The sequence below is a fragment of the Oncorhynchus nerka genome, linkage group LG12 (assembly GCF_034236695.1).
Source record: "Oncorhynchus nerka isolate Pitt River linkage group LG12, Oner_Uvic_2.0, whole genome shotgun sequence".
NCBI lineage: Eukaryota > Metazoa > Chordata > Actinopteri > Salmoniformes > Salmonidae > Oncorhynchus > Oncorhynchus nerka.
In genome coordinates, this window is record NC_088407.1 from 25,836,965 (window position 1) to 25,857,655 (window position 20,691).

The 20,691-nt window shown below is 44.1% G+C and overlaps 1 protein-coding gene across 1 annotated transcript in view; it reads left to right on the top strand.

The window, feature by feature from the left end:
* The window catches only part of LOC115116116 (fibroblast growth factor 11-like), a 244,106-nt gene extending 228,484 nt beyond the window's left edge, over positions 1-15,622 (top strand). The window contains exons 4-5 of the mRNA XM_065025420.1: positions 12,262-12,460; positions 12,766-15,622. Of these exons, the coding sequence (XP_064881492.1) occupies positions 12,262-12,460; positions 12,766-12,908 (342 nt within the window). The 3' untranslated portion in view covers positions 12,909-15,622. The remainder of the gene's footprint in view (positions 1-12,261; positions 12,461-12,765) is intronic.
* Positions 15,623-20,691: the final 5,069 nt, after the last annotated feature.

The following is a 20,691-nucleotide window of genomic DNA, read 5'->3' on the forward strand; positions in this document are numbered from 1 at the left end:
AAAGAGTAACCACTGGTTGGTTAGAGAGTGAAAGAGTAACCACTGGTTGGTTAGAGAGTGAAAGAGTATCCACTGGTTGGTTAGAGAGTGAAAGAGTAACCACTGGTTGGTTAGAGAGTGAAAGAGTAACCACTGGTTGGTTAGAGAGTGAAAGAGTAACCACTGGTTGGTTAGAGAGTGAAAGAGTAACCACTAGTTGGTTAGAGAGTGAAAGAGTAACCACTGGTTGGTTAGAGAGTGAAAGAGCACTTTGAAAAACATCCAACCAGACTTTGACAGACAAGCCCTCTAACTGACCTACCGATTGAAACAGTACCCATTAATAGGTTAGTATGAAATCATCCTGAACCAGAATCGATAGGAACAACGAGACAGACATGGAATCAAGTAAACAACTAAACCGTAGAAAATGCTTTAAAAGAAATGATTTTCAACACAACCATTCGTTTTTAGGAGTGAAGGGTTATGTTTGAGTTCTCTTTCATTCTCTCATTCTTCCCTTCATTTTAGGCCCCTGGGTGCAACACTGAAAGGTGCTGGACATGTTTTAGCATTCTCTCTTTACCTCCCTCCCTCCTTCTATCCATCCATCCTTTATTAATTCATACCCCCCACTCACAGCTCAGAGAGCAGTGTGGTTTTATTTATTGATGACCCTGGAGAGAGAGGAACTGGCTGTGTTTAGGAGCCCCAAAGGAGTACTGTTTATTTAATGAGGAGAGGTGACCTGGGCCACACTGTGTCTGTCTAGGGCCCTCAGGGGCCTTACAGTGTCTGGCTTGGGTCCTCTTAGGTGCCACATACACTACCGGTCAAAAGTTTTAGAACACCTACTCATTCAAGGCTTTTCCTTTATTTTTTTACTATTTTCTACACTGTAGAGTGATAGTGAAGACATCAAAACTATGAAATAATACATGTAGTAACCAGAAAAGTGTAAATCAAATATATTTGAGATTTGAGATTTTTCAAATAGCCACCGTTTGCCTTGATGACAGCTTTGCACACTCTTGGCATTCTCCCAACCAGCTTCATGAGGTAGTCAACTGGAATGCATTGAAATGAACCTCTCAGGGATCGGCCCCTTTTTTTCAATTTTCGCCTAAAATGACATACCCAAATCTAACTGCCTGTAGCTCAGGCCCTGAAGCGAGGATATGCATTTTCTTGGTACCATTTGAAAGGAAACAGTTTGAGGTTTGTGGAAATTGTGAAATGAATGTAGGATAATTTAACACATTAGATCTGGTAAAATATAATACAAAGTACCAACACCGAAATGCAAGAGAAATGCCATAATGTATTATTCCAGCCCAGGTGCAATTTAAGTTTCAGACTGATCCAATGAACCATTGAATTTCTGTTCAAAATGTTGTTTCAAGACTGCCCAAATGTGCCTAATTTGTTTACTTTTCATTTTCAAAATTGTGCACTCTCCTCAAACAATAGCATGGTATTATTTCACTGTAATAGCTACTGTAAATTGGACAGTGCGGTTAGATTAACAATAATTTAATATTTCTGCCAATATCAGATATGTCTATGTCCTGGGAAATGTTCTTGTTACCTACAACCTTATGCTAATCGCATTAGCCTACGTTAGCTCAACCGTCCCACAGGGGACCCACCAATCCTGAAGAAGGTTGAATTTCTTTCCTCCTTAATGCATTTGAGCCAATCAGTTGTGTTGTGACAATGTAGGGGCGGGGGGAGGGGGGTATACAGAAGATAGACCTGTTTGGTAAAAGACCGAGTCCATGGGAAGAAAAGTCCATCATTACTTTAAGACATGAAGGTCAGTCTATCTGGAAAATGTCAAGAACTTTGAAAGTTTCTTCAAGTGCAGTCACAAAAACCATCATGCACTATGATGAAACTGTCTCTCATGAGAACTGCCACAGGAATGTAAGACACAGAGTCACCTCTGCTGCAGAGAATAAGTTCATTAGAGTTACCAGCCTCAGAAATTGCAGCCCAAATAAATGCTTTACAGAGTTCACGTAACAGACACACACATCAACATCAACTATTCAGAGGAGACTGTGTGAATCAAGCCTTCATGGTCGAATTGCTGCAAAGGAACCACTACCAAAGGACACCAATAAGAAGAAGAGACTTTCTTGGACCAAGAAACACGAGCAATGAACATTAGACCGGTGGAAATTTGTCCTTTGGTCTGGAGTCCAAATTGGAGATTTTTGGTTCCAACCGACGTGTCTTTGTGAGACGCGGTGTAGGTGACCGGCTGATCTCTGCATGTGTATTTCCCACCATAAAGCATGGAGGAGGAGGTGTTATGGTGTGGGAGTGCTTTGCTGGTGACACTGTCTGTGATAAATAAAAATGACCAGCATGGCTACCACAGCATTCTGCAGCGATATACGCTATCCCATCTGGTTTGGGCTTAGTGGGACTATAATTTGTTTTTCAACAGGACAATGAATCAATACACCTCCAGGCTATTTTACCAAGAAAGAGAGTGATGGAGTGCTGCATCAGATGACATTGCCTCCACAATCACCCGACCTCAACCAAATTGAGAAGGTTTGGGATGAGTCGGACCGCAGAGTGAAGGAAAAGCAGCCAACAAGTGCTCCGCATATGCGGGAACTCCTTCAAGACTGTTGGAAAAGCATTCCAGGTGAAGCTGGTTGAGAGAATGTCAAGAGTGTGCAAATCTGTCATCAAGGCAAAGGGTGGCTACTTTGAAGAATCTAAAATATAATATATATTTTGATTTGTTTTAACACTTTGTTTGGTTAATACATGATTCCATATGTGTTATTTCATAGTTTTGATTTCTTCAATGGAGAAGTAGTAAAAATAATGAAAAACCCTTGAATGAGAAAGTGTGTCCAAACCTTTGACTGGTACTGCAGGATGCATCCCAAATGACACCATATTCACCTTTTTAGTGCAGTACTTTTTTACCAGGAACCATAGGACTCTGGTCAAAACTAGTGTACTATATAGGGAATAGGGTTCCATTTAGGACAGCCATAGTGTTTGGGTTGGTTCCTCTTAGGGGCCATACATTGGCTCTATCTCATTTCTAATCTCCTTGCCTCCTTCTCAACCGTATTGGAGGAGATGGTCTAAAGTCCCCCCTCTCTGACCTTCTTCTCCAATGCGTTTTGAGAAGGAGGCAAGGAGCTAGGATGTGAGGAATCAAGGAAATAGGAAATAACTGCCGACTGATTGAGATGTGCTATGGGGACCTGCTGTAGAAGGGTACAGTCCTAGTGGTTTAGAGATGAACTGGTCCCTGGACTCCACTGTAATGGAGTCATTCTGTGAACACACACACACACACACACACACACACACACACACACACACACCCCGTTCGCTCTCCCTTCTCCGGTGTTCTGTAGGGAGTTCCCATTTAATTAAGTTAATTAATCAATTAATGGGGTTGAGCGAGGCTGTCTGGTTTGCTCTGGGCTTCTCGCTGTTAACTCAAAGACATATCTCTTTGAAGGTGTGTGTGTGTGTGTGTGTGTGTGTGTGTGTGTGTGTGTGTGTGTGTGTGTGTGTGTGTGTGTGTGTGTGCCTGTGTGTCTGTGTGTGTGCGTGCGTGAGTGTGTGTGTGTGTGTGTGTGTGTGTGTGTGTGTGTGTGTGTGTGTGTGTGTGTGTGTGTGCGTGCGTGTATGTAAATGGGGGTGTGCGTGGGTGTGTGTGTGTGTTAGCCTATAAAACTCCCTCTAAAGATCCAACCGCATTTTAAGGAAGATTGCCTGGGCTGGATCTTGGTTATTGCTAAAACAATTTAATGAACTAATGATAGTGGATTAGATCACAACTTCTAAAGATTAGACCTCTACACCCCACTCTTTGCTATCAACGTTAAGTTAATGAGTGAGTCAGGTAATTCATGTGTAATTAAGGTAGCAATTGAAGTCAATGTAATTAGCTATGCAGGTGTGTATAATGGATTTATAGACGGTTAAAGCCTGCGTCTTTAATAATGGAGAAAGAGGAGGATGAGAGAGATAAAGAGCGGGATGAAAAAGAGGTAAACAGGATAATGGAGAGAGAAACAGAAGGAAGAAGAAGAGGTAAACATAGAGTTTAAAGAGGGGAGGGAGAGAGAGAAAGGGAAAAAGTAGGAGAGGTAAACAGAGGTACAAATGAGAGGAAAGAAAGGAGGGAGAGATACGCAGATGGATGTTGAAGAGAGGGAGAGTAAAGTCCTTATTCAGGGATTTTCTGTTCACCAGTCACATCAAGGCTCCAAATCAATCCTGAAAATTGGTTTGTTCCTCGACAAGGATACCAAATGAAGGGGGAGGGAGAGGGAGGGACGGAGAGGGAGGGACAGAGAGAGAGAAAGAGAGGAGAGGGGAAAATTCTGAGGGAGACAAAGAGCGAGAGAGTGGGAGATGGAGAGAGCATATTATGGTAACTGACACATTCTTGTCAGATCCATAGATGGACAGATTGGTGATATAGATATATATATAAATGGACCGGATGGTGACATAGATATAGATATCGATGGACAGGATGGTGATATAGATATATATATATAAATGGACCGGATGGTGACATAGATATAGATATCGATGGACAGGATTATGATATAGATATAGATGGAAAGGATGGTGATATAGATATAGATGGACACCATCCTGTAAAACACCAGTTTCAATGCCAACAGTGAAGAGACGACTCTGGGATGCTGGCCTTCTAGGCAGAGTTCCTCTGTCCAGTTTCTGTGTTCTTTTGCCCATCTTAATCTTTTCTTTTTATTGGCCAGTCTGAGATATGGCTTTTTCTTTGCAACTCTGCCTAGAAGGCCAGCATCCCGGAGTCACCTCTTCACTGTTGACGTGGAGTCTGGTGTTTTGCGGGTACTATTTAATGAAGCTGCCAGTTGAGGACTTGTGAGGTGTCTCAAACTAGACACACTAATGTGCTTGTCCTCTTGCTCAGTTGTGCACCGGCGCCTCCCACTCCTCTTTCTATTCTGGTTAGAGCCAGTTTGCTCTGTTCTGTGAATGGAGTAGTATACAGCGTTGTATGAGATCTTCAGTGTCTTGACAATTTTTCGCATGGAATAGACTGACGAGTTTCAGAAGTAAGGTTTTTGTTTCTGGCCATTTTGAGCCTGTTATCAAACACATAAATGCTGATTCTCCAGATACTCAACTAGTCTAAAGAAGGCAAATTTGATTGCTTCTTTAATCTGAAACAACCGTTTTTAGCTGTGCTAACATAATTGCAAAATGCTTTTCTAATGATCAATTAGCCTTTTAAAATGATCAACTTGGATTATCTAACACAACGTGCCATTGGAACACAGGAGTGATGGTTGCTGATAATGGGCCTCTGTACGGCTTTGTAGACATTCCATAAAAATCAGCTGTTTCCAGCTACAATACTCATTTACAACATTAAAAATGTCTACACTTGTCACGTTCTGACCTTTATTTTCCTTTGTTTTGTCTTTATTTAGTATGGTCAGGGCGTGAGTTGGGGTGGGCAGTCTATGTTTTGTGTTTCTATGTTTAGGTTTCTGTTTCGGCCTAGTATGGTTCTCAATCAGAGGCAGGTGTCGTTAGTTGTCTAACGATTGAGAATCATACTTAGGTAGCCTGGGTTTCACTGTTGGTTTGTGGGTGTTTGTTTCCGTGTCTGTCTTTGTCACCACACGGTACTGTTTCGTTTTCGTTCATGGTCACATTTATTGTTTTGTATTTCTTAGTGTTCAGTTTATGATTTATAATAAACGATATGGACACTTACCACGCTGCGTTTTGGTCCGATCCCTGCTACACCTCCTCTTCAGACGAAGAGGAGGAAATCTGCCGTTACAACACTGTATTTCTGATCATTTTTATGTTATTTTAATGGACAAAAAATGTGCTTTATAGATGTGGATGGACAAGATGGTGTATTAGATGGACAGGATGGTGGTATAGATATAGATGGACAGGATGGTGATATAGATGGACAGGATGGTGATATAGATGGACAGGATGGTGATATAGATGGACAGGATGGTGACATAGATGGACAGGAGGGTGACGTAGATGGACAGGATGGTGACATAGATGGACAGGATGGTGACATAGATGGACAGGATGGTGACATAGATGGACAGGACGGTGCCATAGATGGACAGGATGTTGATATAGATTTAGATGGACAGGATGGTGATATAGACATAGATGGACAGGATGTTGATATAGATGGACAGGATGATAATAGATATAGATGGACAGGATGATATAGATGGACAGAATGGTGATATAGATGGACAGGATGGTAACAAAGATGGACAGGATGGTGATATAGATGGACAGGATGGTGATATAGATGGACAGGATGGTGATATAGATGGACAGGATGGTAACAAAGATGGACAGGATGGTGATATAGATGGACAGGATGGTGATATAGATGGACAGGATGGTAACAAAGATGGACAGGATGGTGATATAGATGGACAGGATGGTGATATAGATGGACAGGATGGTGATATAGATGGACAGGATGGTGACAAAGATGGACAGGATGGTGATATAGATATAGATGGACAGGAGGTTGATATATATATATATCAACAGGATGGTGACATAGATGGACAGGATGGTGAAGTAGATGGACAGGACGGTGACAAAGATGGACAGGATGTTGATATAGATATAGATGGACAGGATGGTGATATAGATATAGACATAGATGGACAGGATGTTGATATAGATATAGACATAGATGGACAGGATGTTGATATAGATGAACAGGATGGTGACAAAGATGGACAGGATGGTGATATAGATATAGATATGGATGGACAGGATGGTGATATAGATATAGATGGACAGGATGGTGTTATAGATATAGATGGATAGGATGGTGATATAGATGGACAGGATGGTGACAGATAGCCTCTTTGTGTGTGTGTGTGTGTGTGTGTGTGTGTGTGTGTGTGTGTGTGTGTGTGTGTGTGTGTGTGTGTGTGTGTGTGTGAGTGTGAACGTGCACGTGCTCGTGTTGTGTTCATTTTGCGGAACAGACACAGATCCTCCCCTAACCCTGTCACAAGGAAATGTGGGCTCCATTCTGTGCAATTCCCCATCTGAGCCTTTGGAATTTGAAATTAAATATATGGAATCAAAACATTTGTCAGCACTTTCAATCTGTTGTTCTTGTCCACTGATCTGGAGTGTGTAGTGTAAGTGAGTGAGTGAGTGCGTGCGTGAGTGAGTGAGTAAGTGAGTGAATGAGTGAATGAGTGAGTGAGTGAGTGAGTGAGTGAGTGAGTGAGTGAGTGAGTGAGTGAGTGAGTGAGTGAGTGAGTGAGTGAGGGGGCGTGCGTGAGTGAGTGCATTTGTGAGTGTGTGAGTGAGTTAGAGCATGAGTGAGTGTGTGAGTGAGTTAGAGCATGAGTGAGTGTGTGAGTGAGTGAGTTAGAGCATGAGTGAGTGTGTGAGTGAGTGAGTTAGAGCATGAGTTAGTGTGTGAGTGAGTTAGAGCATGAGTGAGTGTGTGAGTGAATGAGTGTGTGAGTGAGTTAGAGCATGAGTGAGTGTGTGAGTGAGTGAGTGAGTTAGAGCATGAGTTAGTGTGTGAGTGAGTTAGAGCATGAGTGAGTGTGTGAGTGAGTGAGTGTGTGAGTGAGTTAGAGCATGAGTGAGTGTGTGAGTGTGTGAATGAGTTAGAGCATGAGTTAGTGTGTGAGTGAGTGAGTGTGTGAGTGAGTTAGAGCATGAGTGAGTGTGTGAGTGGGTGAGTGAGTTAGAGCATGAGTTAGTGTGTGAGTGAGTGAGTGTGTGAGTGAGTTAGAGCATGAGTGAGTGTGTGAGTGGGTGAGTGAGTTAGAGCATGAGTGAGTGTGTGAGTGAGTGAGTGTGTGAGTGAGTTAGAGCATGAGTGAGTGTGTGAGTGTGTGAATGAGTTAGAGCATGAGTTAGTGTGTGAGTGAGTGAGTGTGTGAGTGAGTTAGAGCATGAGTGAGTGTGTGAGTGGGTGAGTGAGTTAGAGCATGAGTTAGTGTGTGAGTGAGTGAGTGAGTGAGTGAGTGAGTGAGTGAGTGAGTGAGTGAGTGTGTGAGTGAGTTAGAGCATGAGTGAGTGTGTGAGTGAGTTAGAGCATGAGTGAGTGTGTGAGTGAGTTAGAGCATGAGTGAGTGTGTGAGTGTGTGAGTGAGTTAGAGCATGAGTGAGTGTGTGAGTGAGTGAGTGTGTGAATGAGTTAGAGCATGAGTGAGTGTGTGAGTGTGTGAGTGAGTTAGAGCATGAGTTAGTGTGTGAGTGAGTGTGTGAGTGTGTGAGTGAGTTAGAGCATGAGTGAGTGTGTGAGTGTGTGAGTGTGTGAGTGAGTTAGTGCATGAGTTAGTGTGTGAGTGAGTGAGTGTGTGAGTGAGTTAGAGCATGAGTGAGTGTGTGAGTGGGTGAGTGAGTTAGAGCATGAGTTAGTGTGTGAGTGAGTGAGTGTGTGAGTGAGTTAGAGCATGAGTGAGTGTGTGAGTGGGTGAGTGAGTTAGAGCATGAGTTAGTGTGTGAGCGAGTGAGTGTGTGAGTGAGTTAGAGCATGAGTGAGTGTGTGAGTGGGTGAGTGAGTTAGAGCATGAGTTAGTGTGTGAGTGAGTGAGTGAGTGTGTGAGTGAGTTAGAGCATGAGTGAGTGTGTGAGTGAGTTAGAGCATGAGTGAGTGTGTGAGTGTGTGAGTGAGTTAGAGCATGAGTTAGTGTGTGAGTGAGTTAGAGCATGAGTGAGTGTGTGAGTGAGTGAGTGTGTGAGTGAGTTAGAGCATGAGTGAGTGTGTGAGTGGGTGAGTGAGTTAGAGCATGAGTTAGTGTGTGAGTGAGTGTGTGAGTGTTAGAGCATGAGTGAGTGGGTAGAGCATGAGTTAGTGTGTGAGTGAGTGAGTGCATGAGTGAGTTAGAGCATGAGTGAGTGTGTGAGTGAGTTAGAGCATGAGTGAGTGTGTGAGTGGGTGAGTGAGTTAGAGCATGAGTTAGTGTGTGAGTGAGTGAGTGAGTGTGTGAGTGAGTTAGAGCATGAGTTAGTGTGTGAGTGAGTGAGTGAGTGTGTGAGTGAGTTAGAGCATGAGTGAGTGTGTGAGTGAGTTAGAGCATGAGTGAGTGTGTGAGTGTGTGAGTGAGTTAGAGCATGAGTTAGTGTGTGAGTGAGTTAGAGCATGAGTGAGTGTGTGAGTGAGTGAGTGTGTGAATGAGTTAGAGCATGAGTGAGTGTGTGAGTGTGTGAGTGAGTTAGAGCATGAGTTAGTGTGTGAGTGAGTGAGTGAGTGTGTGAGTGAGTTAGAGCATGAGTTGTGTGAGTGTGTGAGTGTGTGAGTGAGTAGAGCATGAGTGAGTGTAAGTGAGTGAGTGTGAGTGAGTTAGAGCATGAGTGAGTGTGTGACAAAGTGGAGCATGAGTGAGTGTAGAGTGAGTTAGAGCATGAGTTAGTGTGTGAGTGAGTGTGAGTGAGTGTGTGTGAGTGTAGAGCATGAGTTAGATGTGTGAGTGAGTTGATAGAGCATGAGTTAGTGTGATGTGTGACAAAGTGGACAGTTAGTGCATGGTGTGTGTGAGTGTGTGAGTGAGTTAGATATGAGTGAGTGTGTGAGTGTGTGAGTGAGTTAGATATGAGTTAGAGTTAGAGCATGAGTTAGTGTGTGAGTGAGTTAGAGCATGAGTGAGTGTGTGAGTGAGTTAGAGCATGAGTGAGTGTGTGAGTGTGTGAGTGAGTTAGAGCATGAGTTAGTGTGTGAGTGAGTTAGAGCATGAGTTAGTGTGTGAGTGAGTTAGAGCATGAGTTAGTGTGTGAGTGAGTTAGTGGTATAGATATAGATGGACAGGATGGTGATATAGATGGACAGGATGGTGACAAAGATGGACAGGATGGTGATATAGATATAGACATAGATGGACAGGATGTTGATATAGATATAGACATTGATGGACAGGATGTTGATATAGATGAACAGGATGGTGACAAAGATGGACAGGATGGTGATATAGATATAGATATGGATGACAGGATGGTGATATAGATATAGATGGACAGGATGGTGTTATAGATATAGATGGACAGGATGGTGATATAGATGGACAGGATGGTGACAGATAGCCTCTTTTTGTGTGTGTGTGTGTGTGTGTGTGTGTGTGTGTGTGTGTGTGTGTGTGTGTGTGTGTGTGTGTGTGTGTGTGTGTGTGTGTGTGTGTGTGTGTGTGTGTGTGTGAGTGTGAACATGCACGTGCTCGTGTTGTGTTCATTTTGCGCAACAGACACAGATCCTCCCCTAACCCTGTCACAAGGAAATGTGGGCTCCATTCTGCGCAATTCCCCATCTGAGCCTTTGGAATTTGAAATTAAATATATGGAATCAAAATATTTGTCAGCACTTTCAATCTGTTGTTCTTGTCCACTGATCTGGAGTGTGTAGTGTGAGTGAGTGAGTGAGTGCGTGAGTGAGTGAGTGAGTGAGTGATGAGTGAATGAGTGAGTGAGTGAGTGAGTGAGTGCGTGCGTGAGTGAGTGCATTTGTGAGTGTGTGAGTGAGTTAGAGCATGAGTGAGTGTGTGAGTGAGTTAGAGCATGAGTGAGTGTGTGAGTGAATGAGTGTGTGAGTGAGTTAAAGCATGAGTGAGTGTGTGATTGAGTGAGTTAGAGCATGAGTTAGTGTGTGAGTAAGTTAGAGCATGAGTGAGTGTGTGAGTGAATGAGTGTGTGAGTGAGTTAGAGCATGAGTGAGTGTGTGAGTGAGTGAGTGAGTTAGAGCATGAGTTAGTGTGTGAGTGAGTTAGAGCATGAGTGAGTGTGTGAGTGAGTGAGTGTGTGAGTGTGTGAGTGTGTGAATGAGTTAGAGCATGAGTTAGTGTGTGAGTGAGTGAGTGTGTGAGTGAGTTAGAGCATGAGTGAGTGTGTGAGTGTGTGAGTGAGTTAGAACATGAGTTAGTGTGTGAGTGAGTGAGTGAGTGTGTGAGTGAGTTAGAGCATGAGTGAGTATGTGAGTGAGTTAGAGCATGAGTGAGTGTGTGAGTGCGTGAGTGAGTTAGAGCATGAGTTAGTGTGTGAGTGAGTTAGAGCATGAGTGAATGTGTGAGTGAGTGAGTGTGAGTGAGTTAGAGCATGAGTGAGTGTGTGAGTGTGTGAGTGAGTTAGTGAGTTAGTGTGTGAGTGAGTGAGTGAGTTTAGAGCATGAGTGAGTGTGTGAGTGTGTGAGTGTGTGAGTGAGTTAGAGCATGAGTTAGTGTGTAAGTGAGTGAGTTAGAGCATGAGTGAGTGTGTGAGTGAGTTAGAGCATGAGTGAGTGTGTGAGTGTGTGAGTGAGTTAGAGCATGAGTTAGTGTGTGAGTGAGTGAGTGTGTGAGTGAGTTAGAGCATGAGTGAGTGTGTGAGTGGGTGAGTGAGTTAGAGCATGAGTTAGTGTGAGTTAGTGAGTGAGTGTGAGTGAGTTAGAGCATGAGTGAGTGTGTGAGTGAGTTAGAGTGAGTGAGTTAGAGCATGAGTGAGTGTGTGAGTGAGTTAGAGCATGAGTGAGTGTGTGAGTGAGTTAGAGCATGAGTGAGTGTAGTGTGTGAGTGAGTTAGAGCATGAGTTAGTGTGTGAGTGAGTTAGAGCATGAGTGAGTGTGTGAGTGTGTGAGTGAGTTAGAGCATGAGTTAGTGTGTGAGTGAGTTAGAGCATGAGTGAGTGTGTGAGTGTGTGAGTGAGTTAGAGCATGAGTGAGTGAGTGAGTGTGTGAGTGAGTTAGAGCATGAGTGAGTGTGCGAGTGTGTGAGTGAGTTAGAGCATGAGTTAGTGTGTGAGTGAGTTAGAGCATGAGTGAGTGTGTGAGTGTGTGAGTGAGTTAGAGCATGAGTTAGTGTGTGAGTGAGTTAGAGCATGAGTGAGTGTGTGAGTGTGTGAGTGAGTTAGAGCATGAGTGAGTGTGTGAGTGTGTGAGTGAGTTAGAGCATGAGTGAGTGTGTGAGTGTGTGAGTGAGTTAGAGCATGAGTTAGTGTGTGAGTGAGTTAGAGCATGAGTTAGTGTGTGAGTGAGTTAGAGCATGAGTGAGTGTGTGAGTGTGTGAGTGAGTTAGAGCATGAGTGAGTGTGTGAGTGTGTGAGTGAGTTAGAACATGAGTTAGTGTGTGAGTGAGTTAGAGCATGAGTTAGTGTGTGAGTGAGTTAGAGCATGAGTTAGTGTGTGAGTGAGTTAGAGCATGAGTGAGTGTGTGAGTGCGCTACATCTGCTTATCTGTGTTTGTGTTCCCCATGTGCTCACCTATGAATATCAGTGTGTCTCTGTCTTCTAATCTACAGGAACACTTCACCCCAGAGTGCAAGTTCAAAGAGAGTGTGTTTGAGAACTACTACGTGACGTACTCGTCAATCCTGTACCGGCAGACCCAGTCGGGCAGGGCCTGGTACATCGGCATCAACCGGGACGGACAGGTCATGAAGGGCAACAGGGTCAAGAAGACCAAAGGGGCGGCCCACTTCCTGCCCAAACTCATAGAAGGTAGGCTACTATTCTCAGACATCCCAGACATAGGACATGCTGGAACATTTGTAACGTTGTGGGCATCAAGCTGTCTTTCTGCAAAGACCAGTTGGCTACTGTAGATGTTGCTCAGGTCTCATTTAAAAAATAGATTTGTTCAGCTCAATGTTATTGTCTCTCTCCTCTCACTTCTTTTTTTCCCATCCTTTTATCCCATCCCTTCCTTCTCTCCCTTCCCCTATTTCCACCCTCTTCCTCCCTTCCTCCTCCTCCCCTCCTCCCTCCCCTCTCTCTCCCTCCCTCCCCTTCTCCCCCCCATACAGTGGCAATGTACAGGGAGCCTTCGCTGCATGAAGTGGTGGTGGTCGCCGAGCTGAGTCCGCCCAGAAAAACGGCCAAGACCTCCGATTCGCCCGTGCTGCAGAACGGCAAGAAAGACCCGCCCTCCAAAACCAAAACTTCCTAGCGCACGGAGAAGACAGGGGGCAATGGGCATTGACTGGCACTGGCTGGCGAACAAAGTCTTCCTGTTTTTATTACAAAGGGGTGTCACCGTCAAATGTTTCCCCCCTGCCCCACCGAGCGGCGCGTAGAGGCGGCCGTATTGTTCTATATTCCCACAGGTTTCATCCATACTAATGTAAGGTTGACCAAGGATGTGAAATTTCACTCTATTCCGTTTATAGTGCACTATTTCTGACCAAAGCTTGCACAGGACTGTGGTCAAAAGTAGTGCACTATAAAGGGAATTTGGGTGCCACATGGGACGTGTCCCCAAACACCCTGTTGTTCTCTTCACATCTGTTACCAGGTATTCTTTGTCCGTCAGCACCTTTGTGACCATAGCGATCCCCTCCATACTTAAGCAATGATTTGGAGGTTCTCTTTTCTTTTTTTCTTTCTCTCATTCACCTTTGGTGAAATTTGATTCGTTTGTGACACGGAGTCAATTTTCCCCTCGGCAGCACGAGAGAAACTTCCTCGTTCTTCTCTAGGGCTGTTAACAGCAGCTCTCTAATCAAAATCTCCCATACCTCTCGAAAGAGAGAGAGGAACCTCCCCACTGCACTGCATTGAACTACACACATACACACACACACACACACACACACACACACACACACACACACACACACACCCTGCTGAGAGAGAGTGGTGATTGTGTGCGGGTCAGGGCTTAAGGAATGGTAATGATACCATCAGTGAGATGGTGTTGGTCTCTGAGAATCTGTTTGCAATACACCCTCCTATCACTACAACACAATGTATCATTTCTCTAGCTCATGCCTTCAGCCAGGGAGATACATACTGTCGGGCCCACAGCGGGTCAGTGGCACCTTAATTGGGGAGGACGGGCTCGTGGTAATGGCTGGAGCGGAATGAGTGGAATGGAAGCAAATGTGTTTTCATGTGTTTGATGCCATTCCATTTGCTCCGTTCTGGGCATTATTATGAGCCATCCTCCCCTCAGCAGCCTCCTGTGTCGAAGGCCTATTGTGGTTTTGTTTGAGTGTTTTTGTAGCTGTGTATGTTATTGCAGGACAGTTGTGGTTCTTTCCTGAGGGCTACAGCCTCTTTATGTAATTATCAGGCCAAACAGACTGGCACCCAGGCTAATAACCTCCTGGTTCAGTTACAGGTTGCTAATTCTCGATGGCTGCATCTGAAATGGTACCGACCAGAGCTCTGGTCAAAGGTCACGCAGTACAGGGAATACGGTGTCTACAAGACTATGATGTTTTTATTTTATTTGACCTTGATGTGGTTACAGGAGGGATTGGAGTTCCCATCCCAAATGGAATGTTAGGTCACACTTTATTTGGATAATCCGGATTTATGGTCATACTGTCAACAAACTATCTGTCGATGAGCAACTACTTGTTAAGGTTACAATTAGGGTTAGAATAAGGGTACGGGTAAGGTTAGGGTAAGAGTTAAGTTTAGGGTTAGGATAAGGGTTAAGGTTAAGGTTAGTTAGGGTTAGTGTTCGAGCTAGGGTTAGTAGATAGTTACAGATGGACTATCCAAATAAAGTGTTACTGCAAACTATATTTCCTACATAGCCCTATGGGCCCTGATCAAAAGTAGTGCACTATGTAGGGAATAGGGTGCCATTTGGGAGGCAGGGAGCTAGGGCAGAGTGGTAGATGGAGGAGAGATTCACTACTTTAGAGTGAGTGGGCGTGTTTGCGGTGGTGGAAAAAGTACCCAACTTTCATACTTGAGTAAAAGTAAAGAAACCTTCATATAAAATGATTCAAGTGAAAGTAAATGTCACCCAGTGAAATTCTACTTGAGTAAAAGTGGAAAAGTATTTGGTTTAAAATATACTTAAGTATCAAAAGTAAAAGCATAAATCATTTCAAATTCCTCATATTAAGGAAACCAGATGGCACCATTTTCTTTTTTACATTTCTGGATAGTCAGGGGCACACTCCAACACTCAGACATCGTTTACAAATGAAGCATGTGAGTTTAGTGAGTCTGCCAGATCAGAGGCAGTAGGGATGACCAGGGATGACCAGGGATGTTTGGTTGATAAGTGCGTGAATTTGACTATTTTCCTGTCCTGCTAAGCACTCAAAATATAACTTTTGGGTGTCAAGAGAAATGTATGTAGTAAAAAGTTCAATATTTTCACAAGGAATATAGTAAAGTAAAAGTAGTCAAAAATATAAATAGTAAAGTACAGATACCCCAAAAACTAATTAACTAGTACTTTAAAGTATTTTTACTTAAGTACTTTACACCACTACTTTGTCAAGCCAGAGGAGAGAAAGGGAGGAACGAGGGTTCAGAGAGAATTATAGGAATTACGATGGCTTCTTCCAGACCTGGTAATCCTAAATAAGGTGCTGACACCAGGCATCTTCATCTCTCTCTCTCTCTCTCTCTCTCTCTCTCTCTCTCACACACACACTCTCTCTCTCTCTCTCTCTCTCTCTCTCTCTCTCTCTCTCACACACACACACACTCTCTCTCTCTCTCTCTCTTTCTCTCTCTGTTGTGAAAGTGTGTGAGCTATAACACGACAGTGTTGCAATCCTCCAGGGTCCATGTTGTACAATGTTGTGTGTCTGTATGTCTGTTATGCTAGCAGGCTGTCTGTCTGTTAGGCTAGCAGGCTGTCTGTCTGTTAGGCTAGCAGGCTGTCTGTCTGTTAGGCTAGCATGCTGTCTGTTAGGCTGTCTATCTGTCAGGCTTTCTGTCTGTTATGCTAGCAGGCTGTCTGTCTGTTAGGCTAGCAGGCTGTCTGTCTGTTATGCTAGCAGGCTGTCTGTCTGTTAGGCTAGCAGGCTGTCTGTCTGTTAGGCTAGCAGGCTGTCTGTCTGTTATGCTAGCAGGCTGTCTGTCTGTTAGGCTAGCAGGCTGTCTGTCTGTTATGCTAGCAGGCTGTCTGTCTGTTATGCTAGCAGGCTGTCTGTTAGGCTAGCAGGCTGTCTGTTAGGCTGTCTATCTGTCAGGCTGTCTGTCTGTTAGGCTAGCAGGCTGTCTGTCTGTTATGCTAGCAGGCTGTCTGTCTGTTAGGCTAGCAGGCTGTCTGTTAGGCTGTCTATCTGTCAGGCTGTCTGTCTGTTAGGCTAGCAGGCTGTCTGTCTGTTAGGCTAGCAGGCTGTCTGTCTGTTATGCTAGCAGGCTGTCTGTCTGTTATGCTAGCAGGCTGTCTGTCTGTTAGGCTGTCTATCTGTCAGGCTGTCTTTCTGTTAGGCTAGCAGGCTGTCTGTCTGTTAGGCTAGCAGGCTGTCTGTCTGTTATGCTAGCAGGCTGTCTGTTTGCTGTCAGGCTGTCTGTCAGGCTGTCTGTCTGTCAGGCTGTCTGGCCATCTGGCTGTCTGCCTGTCAGGCTGTCTGTCAGACTTTCTGGTTCTCACTGATTCAGACTATTCACTTCAATTAAGCAATTAAATAGGTCTTCTGATTTATGTATTTGGGAAGCCCGGTTGCTGAGCCTAAACACACACACACACACACACACACACACACACACACACACACACACACACACACACGCACACGCACACATCTGACCCACTGATTCCACAAGCTAATTCCAAGCATGTCCAATTATAGAAAGGTTTTGAGAACATGAGTCTCTAGGAAGATTCCTTCTGCCTCAGATTAGAACTAAATGGTGTGAGACTGTCAGGAAAGGGGGATGAGGAGATGGAGGGGATGAGAGGAGTAGAGTGGGGAGGAAGCGATGGAAAGGAGGAGGGGATGATAGGGGAGGAGTGGAATGGAGTGGGAGGGAGATGGATGAGAGGAGGGGAGTGGAATGGGGAGGAGGGGATGAAAGGGGAGGAGTGGAGTGGGGAGGAGGAGATAGATGAGAGGAGAGGAGGGGATGGAGCAGAGGAGTGTATGAGAGGGGAGGAGGGGTGGGGAGGAGGGGATGAGAGTGGCGAGAAGGGGATGAGAGGGAAGGAGTGGAGTGGGGAGGAGGAGGAGATGATCGAGAGGAGAGGAGTGGAGTGGAGCGGAGGGGAGGAGAGGAGAAAACAATAGGTTACATTAAATGAGCGCTTCCACTGGTTTATCAAAACGGTCAATGTTGAATAAGACCAGTGAATCCATAAATTGGATATACTGTATGTGAAATAGCCATGAATCCTGGGGAAAGGGCTGGGGAAATCTATGGGCTGGGGAAATCTATGGGCTGGGGAAATCTATGGGCTGGGGAAATCTATGGGCTGGGGAAATCTATGTTGCAATACATTATGTATCAACCACTGTCTGTGCATGCACTACATTATTTTACATCACAACTCTGAATGCACACCCTCCACAAGCATTACTATTAACAATGAGAAAAGAAAGCGAGTTAAGGGCTAATGCTAAGCTAGTCCCTGACTAGCTGATATGGTGATCAAATTTGATTTGTCACATACACGTGTTTAGCAGATGTTATTGCGTGTAGCGAAATGCTTGATGATGATTTGATGATGTTGTGCCAGTACAACACTGGCACTCTAGCAAGTTGAGATTACATTACAGTGAGTACTGTGTGTGTTGTCATCTGCGTGTGTATGTCATATTACATACAGTATGATTGGTGTGTGTTCATAAAGGTGTGTCAGTGTAGGAGTAGGTGCAATTTTACACCAAATGTAATCCCATGTGTTTTAATCCTTCAAATGGTTACAGAACATGTGTGTGTTTATACATACAGTACAGGTAACAGTATATCTACGAGCACACAAGGTGTGTGTGTTTATACATACAGTACAGGTACAGTATATCTACTAGCACACAAGGTGTGTGTGTTTATACATACAGTACAGGTAACAGTATATCTACGAGCACACAAGGTGTGTGTGTTTATACATACAGTACAGGTAACAGTATATCTACGAGCACACAAGGTGTGTGTGTTTATACATACAGTACAGGTACAGTATATCTACGAGCACACAAGGTGTGAGCACCTGTATGAGCAGATATGTAGCCACAGGGTGCTGCTATGCTGGTGTGTAGGTTATGGAGTGTAGGATTGTAGTGAGCTTCCATCTCATACAGAATCAAACGTGCACGCGCACTCACAAACACACACAAAGTCATTTTCATTATAACGAACCTGACTTATTCAACAAACAAACAAGTTTTCATTTATTTACATATGCCTGTAGGTTGCAATAATGAATATAGAATGAACAATAGCTCATTGGAAATAGTACAACGCTACAGTAAAACACATGCGAGGATAATGTAGTTATTCAGATGAGCACCTGTGTTGTTTTAGGCCCCCCAGGTGTTTGCAGTGTTTTTCACTTTCTTCTGTTAGATGCTGAGTGGGGGAACAACGCCGGTGTTCATGGAGCTGCAAGAGTTGTAGTGCTTCTCCACTGAGGAGAGTGTGGTTTAAGGTTACAATTAGGGTTAGAATTAGGGTTTGGGGGTTAGGGTTAGGTTTAATAGGGTTAAGGGTTGGGGAAAATAGGATTTTCAACGGGAATCAACTGTTTGGCCCCCACGAGGATGGTGTGGTTCGTGTTGTGCTGTGTTTTTGCCATGTTCAAAGTGTTCCCTGATCCACTGAAGTGTTGAATACATCTAAGAACAGACATACTCCTCCTCTCTCTTTTCTTCCATGTCTCTCCATATCCCTTGCCTTCCTTCGGGGAGTTAGCTATCACTTCATGTCATTCGGCATGAATTACTGTGTCTTTGGACGGCCGTTCATCTCTTGTCTATCTGCTTTATCTCTCCATCCCGTGTATTACCTGATCATAAATTGATCAGAGAGATCAAGAGCTGGATTTTCAGCTGTTAAGCTCCCCATAAATTGCCCCTGGATTCTATTTTAAATGCAAAATGTCCTCCCTTTTGAGAGCGTATTATATTATATTAATACTATTCACTCTACATTTGTAAGTGGGAGAGAGAGACCGTGTGGATGCTTGTGCAATAGAGAGTTCAAATGTGTGTGTATGTGGGTGTGAGATATGGTTATTAAACAGGGTTAAGCGATGTAGGTTCACCCACTCCGTTTGCCCGGTGTTACCAGGGGGTCTTTTCTCCTTCCATCTTTCCCTCCTTCTCTCCCCAGTCAGTACACACTGAGAGAGAGAGAGAACTGCAGTGTAGGTCACCTGGAGGACTCCAAGGAGAGGGAGGGGGGCAACTAACTATTGCCCACTCGGCCACACTTTGAAGTTTCACTTCTCCCAAACACAGCTCCCCTTCAATCCTTATGAAGAGGGTGTGAGAGTGTGTGTGTAACTTCTACACACACTCCTCTCTGCATCTCATCCATCTGTCTATCTCTGTGTACCACCTACAGGTACTGTAGCAATGTGTGAAAATGTGTCCATTCCCTCTGTCTCTGTGTGTGTGTGTGTGTGTGTGTGTGTGTGTGTGTGTGTGTGTGTGTGTGTGTGTGTGTGTGTGTGTGTGTGCGCTTGTGAGTGAGGAGAGGAAAACATCAAGACGCCAAATCAATGAGAACTAGTCGTTGGGCAGAAAGGAAGACACTTCATTAAAAGATGCAACACAGGTTATACAGTATATCTACGAGAATGTTAAACAAATTAGCAAATGTGTTTTGTCAGACCTTTTACTTTTAAAAACGTTTTGCCATGTTTGTTTGTGATCGGAGTTGCTGTTGCATGTGTCTGTGTGTGTTACTTTGGGGTGTAGCCCTTCTTCCCACATCTGCAATGCAGCAGAAAAGAGACACAAAATTGAAAGAGAAAAGCTCACATGCTTTGACAAAAGCACTAAGTCAAGGTCCCGTTCTCAGATATTTTGTTTCTGAAGCTGCTTGACAAAATCGTTTTCTATTGAGGCCCTGACCCAACCCAGCCCTGAGTTTAATGCTAAAATACCACTGGCCAGTAGCTATCTCCAATCTCTGTTAGTCCTCAGAGTAGTGCTGCATTTTAAAGGTACAGTCCTGTCCTGAAGCACATCTGCAATGCACACACAGCACTTCTGCATGTCGGGCTGGGCCGGCGCAGATGTGATTCACAGAGGTCACCTTTAAAATAGGAGCTAAGCTGGGGAGCTGCCCCACCACTGAGGTACTGCGTACTGTTTGTCTCAATGGGCTTTTTCTGGTTAAATAAATAAATACCAGGCCTGGGTTCAATAGTATTTGGAATCATTACAAATACTTCATGTGGGCTTGATTGAGCTGTCCTGGCACTATGGAAGTAATAGAATACCGGCAAGAATGCAAACCCTACCCTTATGTCACTGCAGGCAGACTAGGGCAAACAAATGTTATTTGAATCGTATTTGAGCCTAGGCCTGCTGCACAGTAACTACTATGGTCTGATGGTATGCTGAAAATATATGACTGTTTTTTAAAGTGGGATCTTGTTGGTGAAGACTGAGATTGATTGTTATTTGATTGTCAAGGGGGTATGTTGTTGGGGTTATTGTGACTGTTGTAAAGAATGTACTTTTGGGGGATTCTGTCCATAGCATTGGAGTTGTTTAATGTATATATCTTAGTTGGTCCATCCATGTATGTTTCTTTCTTGATTTGATCTTGTTTTTGTTTGGTATTTCAATACATATCCATGACTGGTTTCAAATCGGATATGTACCGCCAACCCAACACTGAACCCCAACTCAACAATGTAAACAAAAAGGCAAAGAGAAAAGTGAAATATTAGTGAGTGATTGTGTGTAAAGACGGAAGTATATTCATCTTTTGGCTACTATGTCTTCCGGAGCTGGATGACCTCTGACCTATGAACCCTGAGAGGAATCTAATTGGCTCTCCAGCAGCATGCAGACTGCTCA